General features: G+C 40.0%; 1 protein-coding gene across 1 annotated transcript in view; it reads right to left on the bottom strand.

The window, feature by feature from the left end:
* The window catches only part of COPB1 (COPI coat complex subunit beta 1), a 51836-nt gene extending 40334 nt beyond the window's left edge, over positions 1 to 11502 (bottom strand). The window contains exons 1-6 of the mRNA XM_066365502.1: positions 11369 to 11502; positions 10462 to 10610; positions 4860 to 5089; positions 3917 to 4086; positions 2273 to 2387; positions 429 to 521 (exon numbers count right to left, since the gene is read on the bottom strand). Coding sequence (XP_066221599.1) covers positions 429 to 521; positions 2273 to 2387; positions 3917 to 4086; positions 4860 to 5089; positions 10462 to 10552 — 699 coding nt within the window. The 5' untranslated portion in view covers positions 10553 to 10610; positions 11369 to 11502. The remainder of the gene's footprint in view (positions 1 to 428; positions 522 to 2272; positions 2388 to 3916; positions 4087 to 4859; positions 5090 to 10461; positions 10611 to 11368) is intronic.
* Between the last annotated feature and the right edge of the window lie 3346 nt (positions 11503 to 14848).

The raw sequence follows: 14848 nt of genomic DNA, 5'->3' as shown, positions 1-14848 counted from the left end.
TTTTATGGAATTTTTTTAAAGATTTTATTTAATCATTTTAGAGAGAAAAGAAAGAGAGAGAAGGAAAAGAGAGAAGGGGGGAGGACCAGGAAGCATCAACTCCCATATGTGCCTTGACCAGGCAAGCCCAGGGTTTCGAACCAGCGACCTCAGCTTTCCAGGTCTACACTTTATCCACTGCACCACCACAGGCCAGGCAGTTTTTATGGAATTTTTTACAGAGGTTTAGAAAGAATGAATGCAAGTACTTGAAAAATACAATAAACCAGAGAAAAAAGTTTAAAAAAATTATTTAAAACAGGCCATGCTATAAAATATTCCTGCTATTAAAAGGTTTTATCCTAGCAATTAAACAGCTTCCTAGAATGACTATTTAACCTTATCTTAAATGATTCAAGTTTATTTTACCCATCATAGTCTAGCCTTACCTTATAAATTAGCTCAACAATAACCAATTGAAGAATGTCTCCAAATGTCTGAACTTGGTCAATACAAGTACTTAGGTAATCCAAAGCTCGATCCTAAAAAAAAAAAAGAATACATTTATCAAACTCCACCTCATTCAATAAAAGGACTTAATACAACTTATAAAAATGTACACAATTAAATAGAATACAAATGAGGAAAAAGAAGGCAAATAAAAATTAACCAAAAGGAAAAAAATGAAGGTTAGCACAAATATATAAGCCATAAAGTCAAATATATGTTGTAGAAATGGGTCACAAATCTGAGGGCTGAGTTTTCTAGCAGCTAATCCAAGGAGAAAAACACTATGTAATCAGGGAACAGGATTCAGGGTATCGATACAATCAGGAAACAGTTCTTCCTACTTTGGAGACTGTGAAGAAAAATCTCATCGATTCTCATACACCGAGCACTGTGATATAGAGAACGACGGCCTCAACAACATCTCTACAACAAAAGTATCAACAAATTTTATTGAACTATTTCTGATTATGTCTCTTTATGTAGGTAATACCAAAACTGAGATCACTAAAACCAACTCTACAAGATGACAAAACACTGTGACCTAAATAAGTAACTTTCTTATAATCTTGTTTACAAAGATAAAATGGCTGCATCTAGATTTCAGAGGAATAAACAGACTCCATTTTTTTTTCAATTTTCATGTACATTATTTCCCACATTTTTTTTTTTTAATTTATTTAGTCATTTTAGAGAGGAGAGGGAGAGACAGAGACAGAGAGAGAGAAGAGACAGAGAGAGAGAAGGGGAGGAGGAGCTGGAAGCATCAACTCCCATATGTGCCTTGACCAGGCAAGCCCAGGGTTTTGAACCGGTGACCTCAGCATTTCCAGGTTGACGCTTTATCCACTGCGCCACCACAGGTCAGGCTATTTCCCACATTTTGATAAATACTAGATAGCAAAAATTCCAAGATTAGATGCTACCATGGTGTGCAGTCACTGCTAACCTCCAGCAGAGCTGAATGTAGAGCTGATATTCACTTATGAAATTTAAAGAGCCTAGTAAAAAACCCATATCTACATTGAAGGCCACCCTTCTTTGGAGACATGGCTCAGGGTAAACCTATACAAAGCTACTCTTTTTCTTTACTAAACAATTTTAGATCTATACCAAGAGAAGAAAAAACAGGCATCAAAGCCCCAAAGTAGAGGGCTACAGAATATAGCCATAATTTCAATCCAGAAAACCTATGAAGTGGTTATTTAAATACATCACCAATGTTTACTTTGAAAACAAATATATATATATTATATATAATATATATATATGAGCAATATTCCAGAGAAGGATTAAGAAAAAACACTATGGAAGTCCTGGGTTTGATTACCAGCCAGGGGACACAGGAGAAGCACACATCTGCTTCTCTACCCTTCCCCCTCTCCTTTCTCGCTATCTCTCTCTTCCCCTCCTGCAGCCAAGGCTCCATTGAAGCAAAGTTGGCCCGGGCACTGAGGATGGCTTCATGGCCTCCGCCTCAGGCACTAGAATGGCTCAGGTTGCAACAGCAATGGCCCAGATGGGCAGAGCATCGCCCCCTGGTGGGCATGCTGGGTGGATCCCAGTCAGGTGCATGTAGGAATCTGTCTCCTCGCTTTTCACTTCAGAAAAATACAAAAAAAGAAAAAACACTATTTTTATACAAATCAAGTTCAAAAATCTAAAAGTATATAAATCATGTACTATAAACAAAATTACTGACTAAAAACTTGATCAGGCCTATATAATGCTTTTAATTGTCATTTAAATAGTCATAAAAGTATTTTTTTTTCAAAAAGTACATCACCTGATCTGCATGAATTAGCATCATAAATGCATTCCTTTTGCAACTTGCATCCTTCTCATTCACCAGAAAATCATGTATCAGTTCAGGAGCATCAGGTATAAGATGTTCAAAATTTCTTGAAATAAAAGAGGTAACATCCATGTTTAATAAAATCGTACTTTGTTATTTTATTTTAGTAACTCTCTGGCCACTACCAAAATCAATCTTTATCAAACTTTATAATACCATCAACTGTTTTGCTTTTTAAAACTTTAAATCAAGTAGAAAATTGTGGGTAGGAATTTATTAAGTTATCAAATTATACTTTTCTAGTTCAATACAGAAAATGTTAATTCATTCAACATGCTATCTATCAACGGACTATCTCAAATAATTGTCTTTCATACACTTTAGGAATGTAATATCAATGCTCATGACATCAAGGTACTGAAAAGATCCTTGAGAATTATCAGAGAAAAAAAATTGTCCCTTGAATTTTACTAAGCATGCACTGTATTTATTTACTTATTTAATTACCAACTTCTTATTTGGGAAATTTTTAAGAATTTCTAGTCTATAGAATAATGAACACCTGCTTACTAAAAACCATCACCTACTTTCAAGAATTATTAATTCATAGCCATTCCGGTTTCAGCGATACCCCTCCACATTTCCTTTCCTCTCATATTATTTTGAAGCAAATCCCAAACCACTTATTATTTCTTTTGTAAATATATTGGTATGTTCTCTAAAACAAAGATACTTCTTTAAACTAATCATAAGACCTTTATTATTTCTTAAAGATGTAACAACTCCTAAATATTATATAGACAGTGTTCAAATTTCCAATTGTCTTATAAATGGCATAATTTTTGTGCATGTTCTTTTGTTTAGATACTAAAATTTGTGTAGTCTGTATGGTAGCGTTCAAGGAAATCTACAATATTAACTACAACACCACTTATGTTACTAACCACAATACTAATTCCTTAACAGGTAACAAAATCTAACATAACAGTATTAGATAACCAACATAGTATAACAGGAAACTATGAAATTATAACAATCAACTATTAAAGTACAAAGGTATTTATAATAATTACATCCTACTTCTAAATGGATTGACACCAGTGATTGTAAAAACCAAGCATTCTAACTTCATCTAACTGGTTCTTTGAATTGTTAAACTCCTCAGCTTTCTAAGAACAAGAATTAGTTGAGAATTATAACCCGTCCTATTAAAAAAGTTCCCTCCTTAAGGCCTCTAAGTATAAAAAGATCCACATTCCACAAAAAGAGAATTCTAAATTGTCAGAACTCAAAACCTTTAAAGCCTGTACGGGCTAAATTGATAAATTAATTCAGAGTGCTGAAGTAATACAACTGCAAACAATAGGCACCGTCATAAACTGGAAAGTGAACAACCTGGTTAAAGGGAGCTACTGTCAATGAATTTCAGCTGATTATTGTCATGCAGAAAACTGGATCCAGTGTTCCTAGATTTTCTGACTTTTCAAACTGACAACTTAATAAGGAAAAACCCTTGTGTAGGCCAAACAAAACACACCTGCAAGCTACATATAATTGATAAGGAACCTTGGAACATCTAGTCTAAAGGACAAAATGGTCCTCACAGAACTAGGCCAAAAGAGTGTCTTTATTTACCTATAGATGGTATAGATGGCCAAAACAGCATTTCTTCTAACATAGCTGTGACGATGCTCCAAACAAGCACGAATAGCTGGCATTAAAGGTTCTAGCAATTCTGCTTCCTTCAATTTGCAAAGAAAACGAAGAGTAGATCCTCGAATAAATTCATTAGGATGCTGAAGATCCTAATATAAAATTTTAAATAGGAAATGTTAAGGTCTAGCCTTTTACCAAAAAAAAATTTTTAATGCAAAATTTTACGACAAAAAAATCAGAAAGTAGGTTTAAGGAGAAGGACCTAGATTATCAGATAATTTTCTTCAGATTCCTGTTGAATAAAGCAATTTTAATTTATTATATCAATGTCTTATATTCTATGTCATTGTTTTTTATTAACATAAAAATGCATGAAAAATGTCTGGAAAAAGTAAAAATAAAACTTTTTACAATCATTCTTTACAACTTCAGTTCAGAATAATTAAAGTTACCTCTTAATCCAAGACTTAATTTTAAAAATTAAAACAAAGCCCCTGCCTGAACAGGTGGTGGTGCAGTGGATACAGTGCCAGCCTGGGACACTGAGGACCTGGGTTCGAAACCCCAAGGTCACAGACTTGAGTGCGAGCTCATCTGGCTTGAGTGCGGGATCATAAACATGACCACATGGTCACTGGCTTGAGCCCAAAGGTCGCTGACTTGAAGCCCAAGGTCGCTGACTTGAAGCCCAAGGTCGCTGGCTCAAGCAAGGGGTTACTTGCTCTGCTGTAGCCCACAGGTCAAGGCACATATGAGAAGGCAATCAATGAGCAACTAAGGTGCTGCAACTAAGAATTGATGCTTCTCATATTTTCTTCCTTTCTGTGTGTCTCTCTCTCACTTAAGAAAAAAGCTCCTGCCACCAATTTTACAACTATCTAAAATCAAAGCAATATTTATAGATAATTACAGTTTGCTTTACCTTTCTATATGCATCACATACAAGGATCATTTCATGTAAAAGTCTCCCATCTGGAGTGGTTTTAGGAACAATTTCCCAAAAAACCAGAAGTAATTTTTTGATGGTGTGATCCTGAAGAGGTAGCACAAAACGAATGATGGTCATGAGAAGTCCAGGAAGCTTTTCACCATTCAGAATCATAATGATGACTTTCTTCAAAGCTTCAGTCTTTGACTTCACATCTCCTTTTTCTGATTTGAAAAATTTTAAATAAAGCATAATTATTTCAAAAGAAAATTTCTCAGATAATTTTTAAAACAATTAACAAAATAAAACATTTTCTCACTTCATCAGCAGCAATGGTAATAAAGGCACTAACCCAAGTAGCAAGGGTGCTCAACCTGGTCATGCCATAAACAAGCTATGACTTTACATGAGTGATTTATCTGTGAACCTCATGATTCTTTACATATAATGTGAAGGCACTGGATTAGATCTCTGGTCTCTAACCAATAAAATTAATTCAGGGACCATAAATTTACAGGTATACTAAAGAATGTATGTCTCAAACATACATCCAGCTATTTTTCAAAATGTAAATAAATGCTATTAAGTGCTTCTGAGTTCAAAATAGCTTTCGGTCAGTATATATTTTCTCAACTGAAGTTATAACCACTATCAAGGGCAGCTAGGTAGTGGGGGTGAGGGTAAGTGGCACGTTTTCAACATTAGGAAGATCCTCAAACTCAAAAAGACTGGGACCAAAAACTAAATTAATTTCAAGATCCCATAATATTCCTATAGGCTATAAAACTTTAAAATCTTTAAGAAATTACCTAAAAAATTGAAAAAAAATTTAAATGTACTATATTACCAGCCACTGTCTAGAATTAAGGATAACGTATTTAAGATAAGATGTTTGTTTACTCTTACTTAGCTTTAAAAATATGCACTATAGCCCTGGCCAGATAGCTCAGTTAGTTGGAGCATCAGCCTGAAGTGCAGAAGTTGCTGATTTAATTCCTGGTCAGGGCACAGACAGAAACAGATCAATGTTCCTGTCTCAGTCTCTCTCTCCCTTCTTCTCTCACTAAAATAATTTTTTTAAAAATGCACTACGAAGTATTTTATGCAAAACAATCCATAACTTCACATCAATATCATTGACTACTAAAGAATTTACAGTAAATCTTTTGGATCCAAAATTCAAAGGCAGAAATATGAGACAAGCACAATACCACTACAGTTGTTTTGATCATAAAAATAAACAAGTATCTAGAAGAAAGGACAAAGAAGAATGACAAAAGTTTTTAATAATATTAAGAATTACTGTGAGGAAAAAAACAGAACTAGAAATAAATTTCCAATTATTATAGCAAAGAGGAGTCTGACCTGTGGTGGCGCAGTGGATAAAGCATTGACCTGGAATGCTGAGGTTGCTGGTTCAAAAGCCTGGGCTTGCCCAGTCAAGGCACAATGAGAGTTGATGCTTCCTGTTCCTCCCCCTTCTTTCTCTTACTCTCTCTCTCTCCCTCCCCCTCTAGAATAAATAAAATCTTTAAAAAAATAATAATTAGAGCAAAGTGGCTATTAAATAAAAGAGTTCTTTGCTGTTGTCAAGAAGAGACTATGAATGAGCAGTCTGTAGTTATAAAAAGGATTTAAACCTCAGAATAATTGTTCTAGGTAAATCAAAAGTTCATTCTAGCCCCCAAAGGTTAATTATCTATTCCTTGCTTAGTATGATATTTTAACATGTTGCAGGACAGAGAATGTTCTCAGGTATTTGAACTGAATACAGAGCGAGGGGTTATTGCTGAATTTATCCCATAAGGGTATTTTTGTTTAAAATTAAATAACTTCCCATGCAATCTCTCTGCTTCAGAATATTATATCTCCTGCTCCATATGAATAAAAATTGCTGTGCACCATATCAAATCAAAAAATAAATGCGAGGCCCTGGCCAGTGGGCTCAGTGGTAGAGCGTCGGCCTGGAGTGCAGAAGTCCCGGGTTTGATTCCCGGCCAGGGCACACAGGAGAAGCGCCCATCTGCTTCTCCACCCCTCCCCCTCTCCTTCCTCTCTGTCTCTCTCTTCCCCTCCCGCAGCCGAGGCTCCATTGGAGCAAAGATGGCCTGGGGCACTGGGGATGGCTCCTTGGCCTCTGCCCCAGGCGCTGGAGTGGCTCTGGTCTCGACAGAGCGACCCCCTGGAGGGGCAGAGCTTCGCCCCCTGGTGGGCGTGCCGGGTGGATCCCGGTTGGGCGCATGCGGGAGTCTGTCTGACTGTCTCTCCCCATTTCCAGCTTCAGAAAAATACAAAAAAAAAAAAGAAAGAAATGCGGAACAATGGAGTATCAATCTGGGCAAATTTTCAGTTAAGACTGTGAGGATGGCCCTGGCCGGTTGGCTCAGCGGTAGAGCGTCGGCCTGGCGTGTGGGGGACCCGGGTTCAATTCCCGGCCAGGGCACATAGGAGAAGCGCCCATTTGCTTCTCCACCCCCCCTCCTTCCTCTCTGCCTCTCTCTTCCCCTCCCGCAGCCAAGGCTCCATTGGAGCAAAGATGGTCTGGGCGCTGGGGATGGCTCCTTGGCCTCTGCCCCAGGCGCTAGAGTGGCTCTGGTCGCGGCAGAGCGAGGCCCCGGAGGGGCAGAGCATCGCCCCTGGTGGGCGTGCCAGGGGGATCCCGGTCGGGGGCATGCGGGAGTCTGTCTGACTGTCTCTCTCCATTTCCAGCTTCAGAAAAATACAAAAAAAAAAAAAAAAGACTGTGAGGATGATAAAAAGAAGGTATAAGGAGAGATGGCAGTAGCAAATACCTATAACCACGAAAATAAGACAGACTAGGTAAAGTTCTAAGTGGCTAAAACTGTATTCACTAAGCCAATACAGGTTTTCCTCGCTTTGTCCCAAAGCTTCGTTTCTGAATTAAAAAAAAAATTTTTCCCCTAATCTGTTTGATAGTATAAAGGAGTATAATTTTTTTTCCCCTAATCTGTTTGTTTTCTGAAGCAGCATAAAACTGTATCACTATAATGCTGATGGCTTCTTCTGTTCCAGTTTTGTCTACTTTTCACAAATTAGCATATCCTAAAAGTTTAGCAGGATAAAACACCACTAGTAACTACAGGTTAAGTTTTATTTATTTTTTGAAATTTTTTTCTGGGGGGAAAGAGAGAGAGAGGGAGAGATTATAGGTTAAGTTTTAAAAGTTTAATGGTAAACTTGTAAAAAATCTACACTATTTATATTTGAAGGCTCCCCAACACCATTTATTCTAACAATTCAAAATGAGGTGAGGGATGCCTTTATCCACTTCAAAATTTTCAAAACTCTGTCCCTTTATGCACATTACCAAAAATATGGAAAATTTGAACTATCAATTCAAATTCACCAGAATATACTAAGTGGTTCATACTCCAGGGAAGGTACTGTCATCATATCCAGTGATTAAAGGTACAGAAAAGTGTAGATAAAGAAACTTAGTATTTCAATAAAAAAAAAAAAAGTATTTGTTACTCACATTGGAAACTACTTATAAACTTTTTAAGACAAAATCAAAAATAAATATATAATATTTTAGACTATTTATTGGTTAGAAAAGGGTAGTTTAGGCAGCAGTAATTAAGAAAGGGTATTGCACCTGATCAGGCAGTGGCACAATGGATAGGGCATCGACCTGGGACACTGAGGACCCAGGCTTGAAATCCCAAGTCACTGGCCTGAGTGCAGGCTCACCAGCTTGAACAATGATCACAGACATGACCCATGGTTGCTAGCCTGAAGCCCAAGGTCACTGGCTTGAGCAAGGAGTCACTGCCTTGGCTGAAGCCCCCACCACCACCTCCATCAAGGCACAAATAAGAAAGAAAACAATGAACAACTAAGGTACCGCAATGTAGAACTGATGCTTCTCATCTCTCTCCCTTCCTTTCTGTTCCTCTCTCTCTCACTTAAGAAAAAAAAGGGTATTGCTTACAATTAAGGACAAGTTTTGTTCTTTATCTTCCCAGCTACTATCTTAAGTATTTTAGGAGTCTAAAAATAATATTTTGGGGGTCTATTCTATTTTTAACAGTAGTTATTCATTATTTTGAATTCCATTCTACTATGTAAATATGTATTTTTTTGGCTTTTTAATACAAGGGTATCAATTTAAATGCCATAAAAGAGGGTTTCTTTTTCCTTCTCTAAAATAGGCCTTGCCTGGGCAGTTTAGCTCAGTTGGTAGAGCATTGTCCAGAAACACCAGGTTGCAGGTTCCATCCCTGCTCAGGGTAAATATGAGAAGAAACCAATGAATGCACAACTAAGTGAAACAACAAATGAACACTTCCTTCTTTCTCTTTCTCTCCTTCCTCTCTAAAATCAATCAGTGGGAAAAAAAATTCTCAACAGAAATCTAGTAAGTAAACTAAAACGAGGCGTTATTCCATTATTACTTATTATGAGGTGGGAATACATAAGTAAAATATTGTCTCCTTTCAAACTGCAAACTATCTTCTAAAAGATACTTTCAAGATCTAAGGCATAGTGTTCAGTCTACTTTATTTTAAACAGTAGTTACCAGTTTAGGTTAAACTTATTTTTAGTAGTTCAATTTAAACAATTCATTATTTTGGAATGTAACATTACTTTAAAATATTTTTTCTTTAATATTTATTTTATTAATTTTAGAGAGAAAGGTATATTATCTAAGGTATATTATCTCCCACTCTACAAGCCCACCCAGGGTTTAGAATGCTGTACTGCAGAATGAAGGCCCACCACACTGGGACAGTCGCCCGGCTCCACCCAACTCAGCTATCGAAGGGATTTAACATAGCAAACAATCTGAACTGCTGGAGTTAAGAGACCCTGTACATGATTACTCTGCTAAAACCTTACAGTATATTACAGTGTTTAATAAAAAGAGAGCAAGACAGGTACACTGATCAATTCCTGTATGTGCCCTGACCGGATATCAATCCAGCAACCTCTGCACTTCAGGATGATGCTCTAACCAACTGAGCTAGCTGGCCACAGCTTAAAAATTTTTTTAACAGAATCACTCACAAAAAGACACAATATGCACTTCTAAAATTCAGAAAGATATTTCTTGCTTTCTCCTTTGCATAAATGCTTTAAAAATAAAAAGCTTACATTTTTCCAGAAAATACATGTGTATTCCAGTATTGACTTCAGTTGTTCAACAGGTGGTGAACCCAAAGGATAAAGTTCTTTTCATTTTACAAGCTAAGTAATATGAAGTTAAATGCACTTTGGAACTAAGACATTCAAATACACATTATCTCAACCTGCTACCTACAGAGAATTGTCAGCTATATTTAAGCGTAACACATTTAAATTACACAAAGCCATTATGTTCCTTTTAGGAATATCTAACAACTAAATCATTACTTTTACTTTAGCTTTGCTAAGCTGAACTGAGATACTGTATTTCCAAAAACCAATATAGCAAATCTAAGGGTGACAAGTTTTCATTTTTAACAAGACGAAAGTTCTAAGGAACAGATTGTAGGGGGAAAAAAGACAAAAATTAAGCATTCCTAATTATAACGAAAACTGAAATATAAATGAGCTTTTTATTTTCATTCATTTTCAAAACATTATCAAAGTTTACCTAAATCATTTTTTAAACTAATTTCGGATGGTGGTTCTGAATCCATTGGCACGTTAATTAACGTATAGCACACGTTCTCAGCAGCCGTCATGGTTCCGGTGATAACCAACCCTTGATACAAGATTTACGGATACTAGATGCCAAAAAACCTAGAAAAAGAAATACAAAGACATCAGTACAAGTAAAAAACCAATAAAACAAAAACACAAGCACTAACTACCGCGATCTTTCCCGTCTAAAGTTCATTCAGTTTAGCTTATGCATTTTGAAATATCACAGGGGTTACGTCAATCTATATTATGTCCCACAGAAATAGAATCTAATTAAAAACCACACACACACACACACACACACACACACACTTGTCAGTTTCGACCTAAGGTATATTATCTCCCACTCTACAACCGGCCCAGGGTTTAGAATGCTGTTCTGCAGAATGGAGGCCCACCACACTGTGACAGACGCCAGGCCCCACCCCACCCGGCTATCGAAGGGATTTAACATAGCAAACAATCTGAACTGCTGGAGTTAAGAGACCCTGTACGATTACTCTGCTAAAACCTTACAGAGTATTAGGGCGTTTAACGGTGGGACCAGACTCTGCGTACGTGGGTCCCTCTGTCCGTGCGCCGCACTCCACGCCCCTTCGCTGCCCCTTTCTTCCTGCAGAGCAATCCCGGCTTGCAGTAACGAAGCTGGGGCGTCTGGGAGGGAGGAGACCCCTGGCCGGGCGCCGGCCGGGACGGAACGCCGGCCCAGAGCTTCCCTGACCCCTTGCTCCACTTCGCCAGGCCTGGACGCCAGCGGCCTAGTCGCTCCCCTTCCGCCTCTCCCCGCTAGACAGCCAGTTTCTTCGACTCTGCCCAAACCGCCACGCCTTTGGGATTGGGGGCTCGTCGCCCACTACCTGGCACCGAGGGTCAGCAACTGGGGTAACTGCGGGACCGTCTACGCCGGCTCCAACCCCCAGCAGCAGCCACGGCTCCGCCGTCCAGGGCTGACGTGGAAGGGGTGGAGGGGACGACCGAAGCTACAGCCATCTAGTACCTACGGCAACTCAGAGAGGACATGCCTTCTCCGTCCTGCGGCTGCGCGCTGCAAGTATGCCTTTATCTTTTTCTTCGTCCGTGGTTGTCTTAGGCCACGGGAAGGACTGGAAATACTCGTGTTTTTCCTGCGTGCCTTGATTAAGCGCTGTGGTAATTTAAACACTATTTAGAAATTGCTTCTTATTCCAGGAATTAAAACAGCCAAGGGGAGAAAGTTTGCAGGGAGGGGATACACATTGTAGAGGGCTGTGTGGTCCAGTGGAAAAGAGCACAAGATTGGGAGCTGGAAGCGCTTTCCTAGTTTACTACTAATAAACTGGGAAAATAAGTAAATACTCTTTGGGTAAGTAACTTCAGTCCTTCCAATAAGGTACACTAGATCATACGGAGATCCATATCAGTTCTTTAACATCTGCAGTAATCCGAATCTCTGCTCTTGCAGCTTCACATCAAAGGCGCTCTCCTGTGATTTCTGGTCTTTTTTGTTATTGTAACGGTCCCGTTCATGATCCTTCTTAACTCCCAGCAGATTATAAACTTTATGCATAAAGGGAGATTTTATGCATAATTTTTACAGCTACAGTCAGCCATAGAATCTTTGGTTTTGCCCATTTGAGGTTCTGTATTCCCACCCCTCTCAAAAAAACGGTTTTCTGGCCAATTATTGTTTAAAAAACTGAAGCCTTGGCCCTGGCCGGTTGGCTCAGTGGTAGAGCGTCGGCCTGGCGTGCAGAAGTCCCAGGTTCGATTCCCGGCCAGGGCACACAGGAGAAGCGCCCATCTGCTTCTCCACCCCTCCCCCTCTCCTTCCTCTCTGTCTCTCTCTTCCCCTCCCGCAGCCAAGGCTCCATTGGAGCAAAGTTGGCCCGGGCACTGAGGGTGGCTCTGTGGCCTCTGCCTCAGGCTCTAGAATGGCTCTGATCGCGGCAGAGCAACACCCCAGATGGGCAGAGCATCGCCCCCTGGAGGGCGTGCCGGGTGGATCCGGTCGGGCACATGCGGGAGTCTGTCTGACTGTCTCTCCCCGTTTTGGACCTTCAAACAAAAATTAAAGTCCTTGAGCGCCCAAAATATACTGCTCACAAAAATTAGGGGATATATTATCGCTTCATATTGAAATATCCCCCTTTTTTTTTTTTCCTGAAGCTGGAAACGGGGAGAGACAGTCAGACAGACTCCCGCATGCGCCCAACTGGGATCCACCCGGCACGCCCACCAGGGGGCGATGCTCTGCCCCTCCGGGGGTTCGCTCTGTTGCGACCAGAGCCACTCTAGCGCCTGGGGCAGAGGCCAAGGAGCCATCCCCAGCGCCCGGGCCATCTTTGCTCCAATGGAGCCTCGGCTGCGGAGGGGAAGAGAGAGACAGAGAGGAAGGAGAGGGGGAGGGGTGGAAAAGCAGATGGGCGCTTCTCCTGTGTGCCCTGGCCGGGAATCGAACCTGGGACTCCTGCATGCCAGGCCAACGTTCTACCACTGAGCCAACCGGCCAGGGCCGAAATATCCCAATTTTTCTGAGCAGTGTATATCACAAAGACCATGTGGCTATAGAACATTCAGTGCTAAAATCTGTGCATTCTTTTTTTTTTTTCTGGCAGAGACAGAGAGAGGGACAGACAGACGGGGAGAGAGATTAGAAACATCAATTCTCCGTTGTGGTTCCTTAGTTGTTCATTGATTGATTTCTCATATGTGCCTTGATGGGGGGGGGGGGGGGGCTACACAGACCAAGTGACCCCTTGCTCCAGCCAGCGACTTTGGGCTCAAGCTGGTGAGCCTTGCTCAAACTGGATGAGCCCGCACTCAAGCTGGCAACCTCGGGGTCTCGAACCTGGGTCCTCCACATCCCAGACCAACGCTCTACCCACTGCGCCACCATCTGGTCAGGCTGTGCATTCATTTTTTAAAAACTGTTTTAATTGTAGAGTGACATAAATAGAAATCCCATATACAGTATTTTGTATCTAGTGTCTTTCCATGGTAATAACTTGTATAATTATAGTAAAATAGCAAACCCAGAAAATTGATATTGATAGATTCACTTCTCACATTTCACCAGTTTTACATTCTTTTGTGTACATGTATTTAGCTACCATGTTTAGATTCGTGTGATCATCATGTCATGATAAGGTACAATTCTATTTCACAGACCATTCCCCTCGTTTTATAGTTACAGCCACCTCCCTCTGTAACCCCTGGCAACTACTAACCTGTTTACCTTTCAATTAATCGTCATTTCGAAGATGTATTCTAAATAAATCAGACACTGTAACCTTTTGAGATAGGCTTTTTTTTCACTCAGCATAATTCCGAGATCAACCCAAAATGTGTGTACAGCAAGCAGGTTGTTCCATTTCTGTGTATTCATTTTTTAAAAAAGATTTTATTCATTTTGGGGGGGGGGAGTGAAAGAAAAGGAGGGAGGATCAGGAAGCATCAACTCCCTTGACCAGGCAAGCCCAGGGTTTCAAACCGGCAAGTCAGCATTCCAGATAAATGCTCTACCCACTGCACCACCACAAGTCAGACCTGTGTATTCATTTTTAACGCATAATTTTTACAAATACCGATCAAGAGATAACAATCTGTTGGCATGAAATAAAGCCCCCAAAAGCATAAAAACTAGACAGCATTAAGAAAACTCAGCAGGTTGGGGATCTGGAAGCTCTTTCCTAGTTCACCCACTTTGGTTGTCTTGGAGGATCCACTGTATTACAGAATAAAATAAGCCTTACTGGACCTGGCCGGTTGGCTCAGCAGTACAGCATCAGCCTGGTGTGTGGAAGTCCCAGGTTCAATTCCTGGCCAGGGCACACAGGAGAAGCACCCATCTGCTTCTCCACCCTTCCTCTTCTCCTTTCTCTCTATCTCTCTTCCCCTCCCACAGCCAAGGCTCCACTGGACCAAAGTTGGGCCGGGCGCTGAGGATGGCTTCATGGCCTCTGCCTCAGGGGCTAGAATGGCTCCAGTTGCAATGGAGCAACGCCTCCAGATGAGTAGAGCATCGCCCCCTAGTGGGCATGCCGGGGTCGAGCGCATGCAGATGTCTGACTGCCTCCCACTTCTAACTTTGGAAAAATACAAAAAAAAAAAAAAAGGAGGCATACTGTGACCAAGTTATTAAATAAACTATTAAATTTGATAAAAGGCAAAAAAAATCTGCAATATTCTATAAAACTTCGTTTAAGGTCTGCAGTTAAAATTGTCATAGGCAGTATATACATTTTGTTGTATATTCTTAAATACAAAGCTTGTTGAGCAGATGTCAGAACCTTATATACCCTGATTCTTCCTGATGTTTATAACATGCACTTTTGTATTGGGACTTATTTTACTCTAAC

The sequence above is a fragment of the Saccopteryx leptura genome, chromosome 1 (assembly GCF_036850995.1).
Source record: "Saccopteryx leptura isolate mSacLep1 chromosome 1, mSacLep1_pri_phased_curated, whole genome shotgun sequence".
NCBI lineage: Eukaryota > Metazoa > Chordata > Mammalia > Chiroptera > Emballonuridae > Saccopteryx > Saccopteryx leptura.
This window is presented reverse-complemented; position numbering and strand designations above follow the sequence as displayed.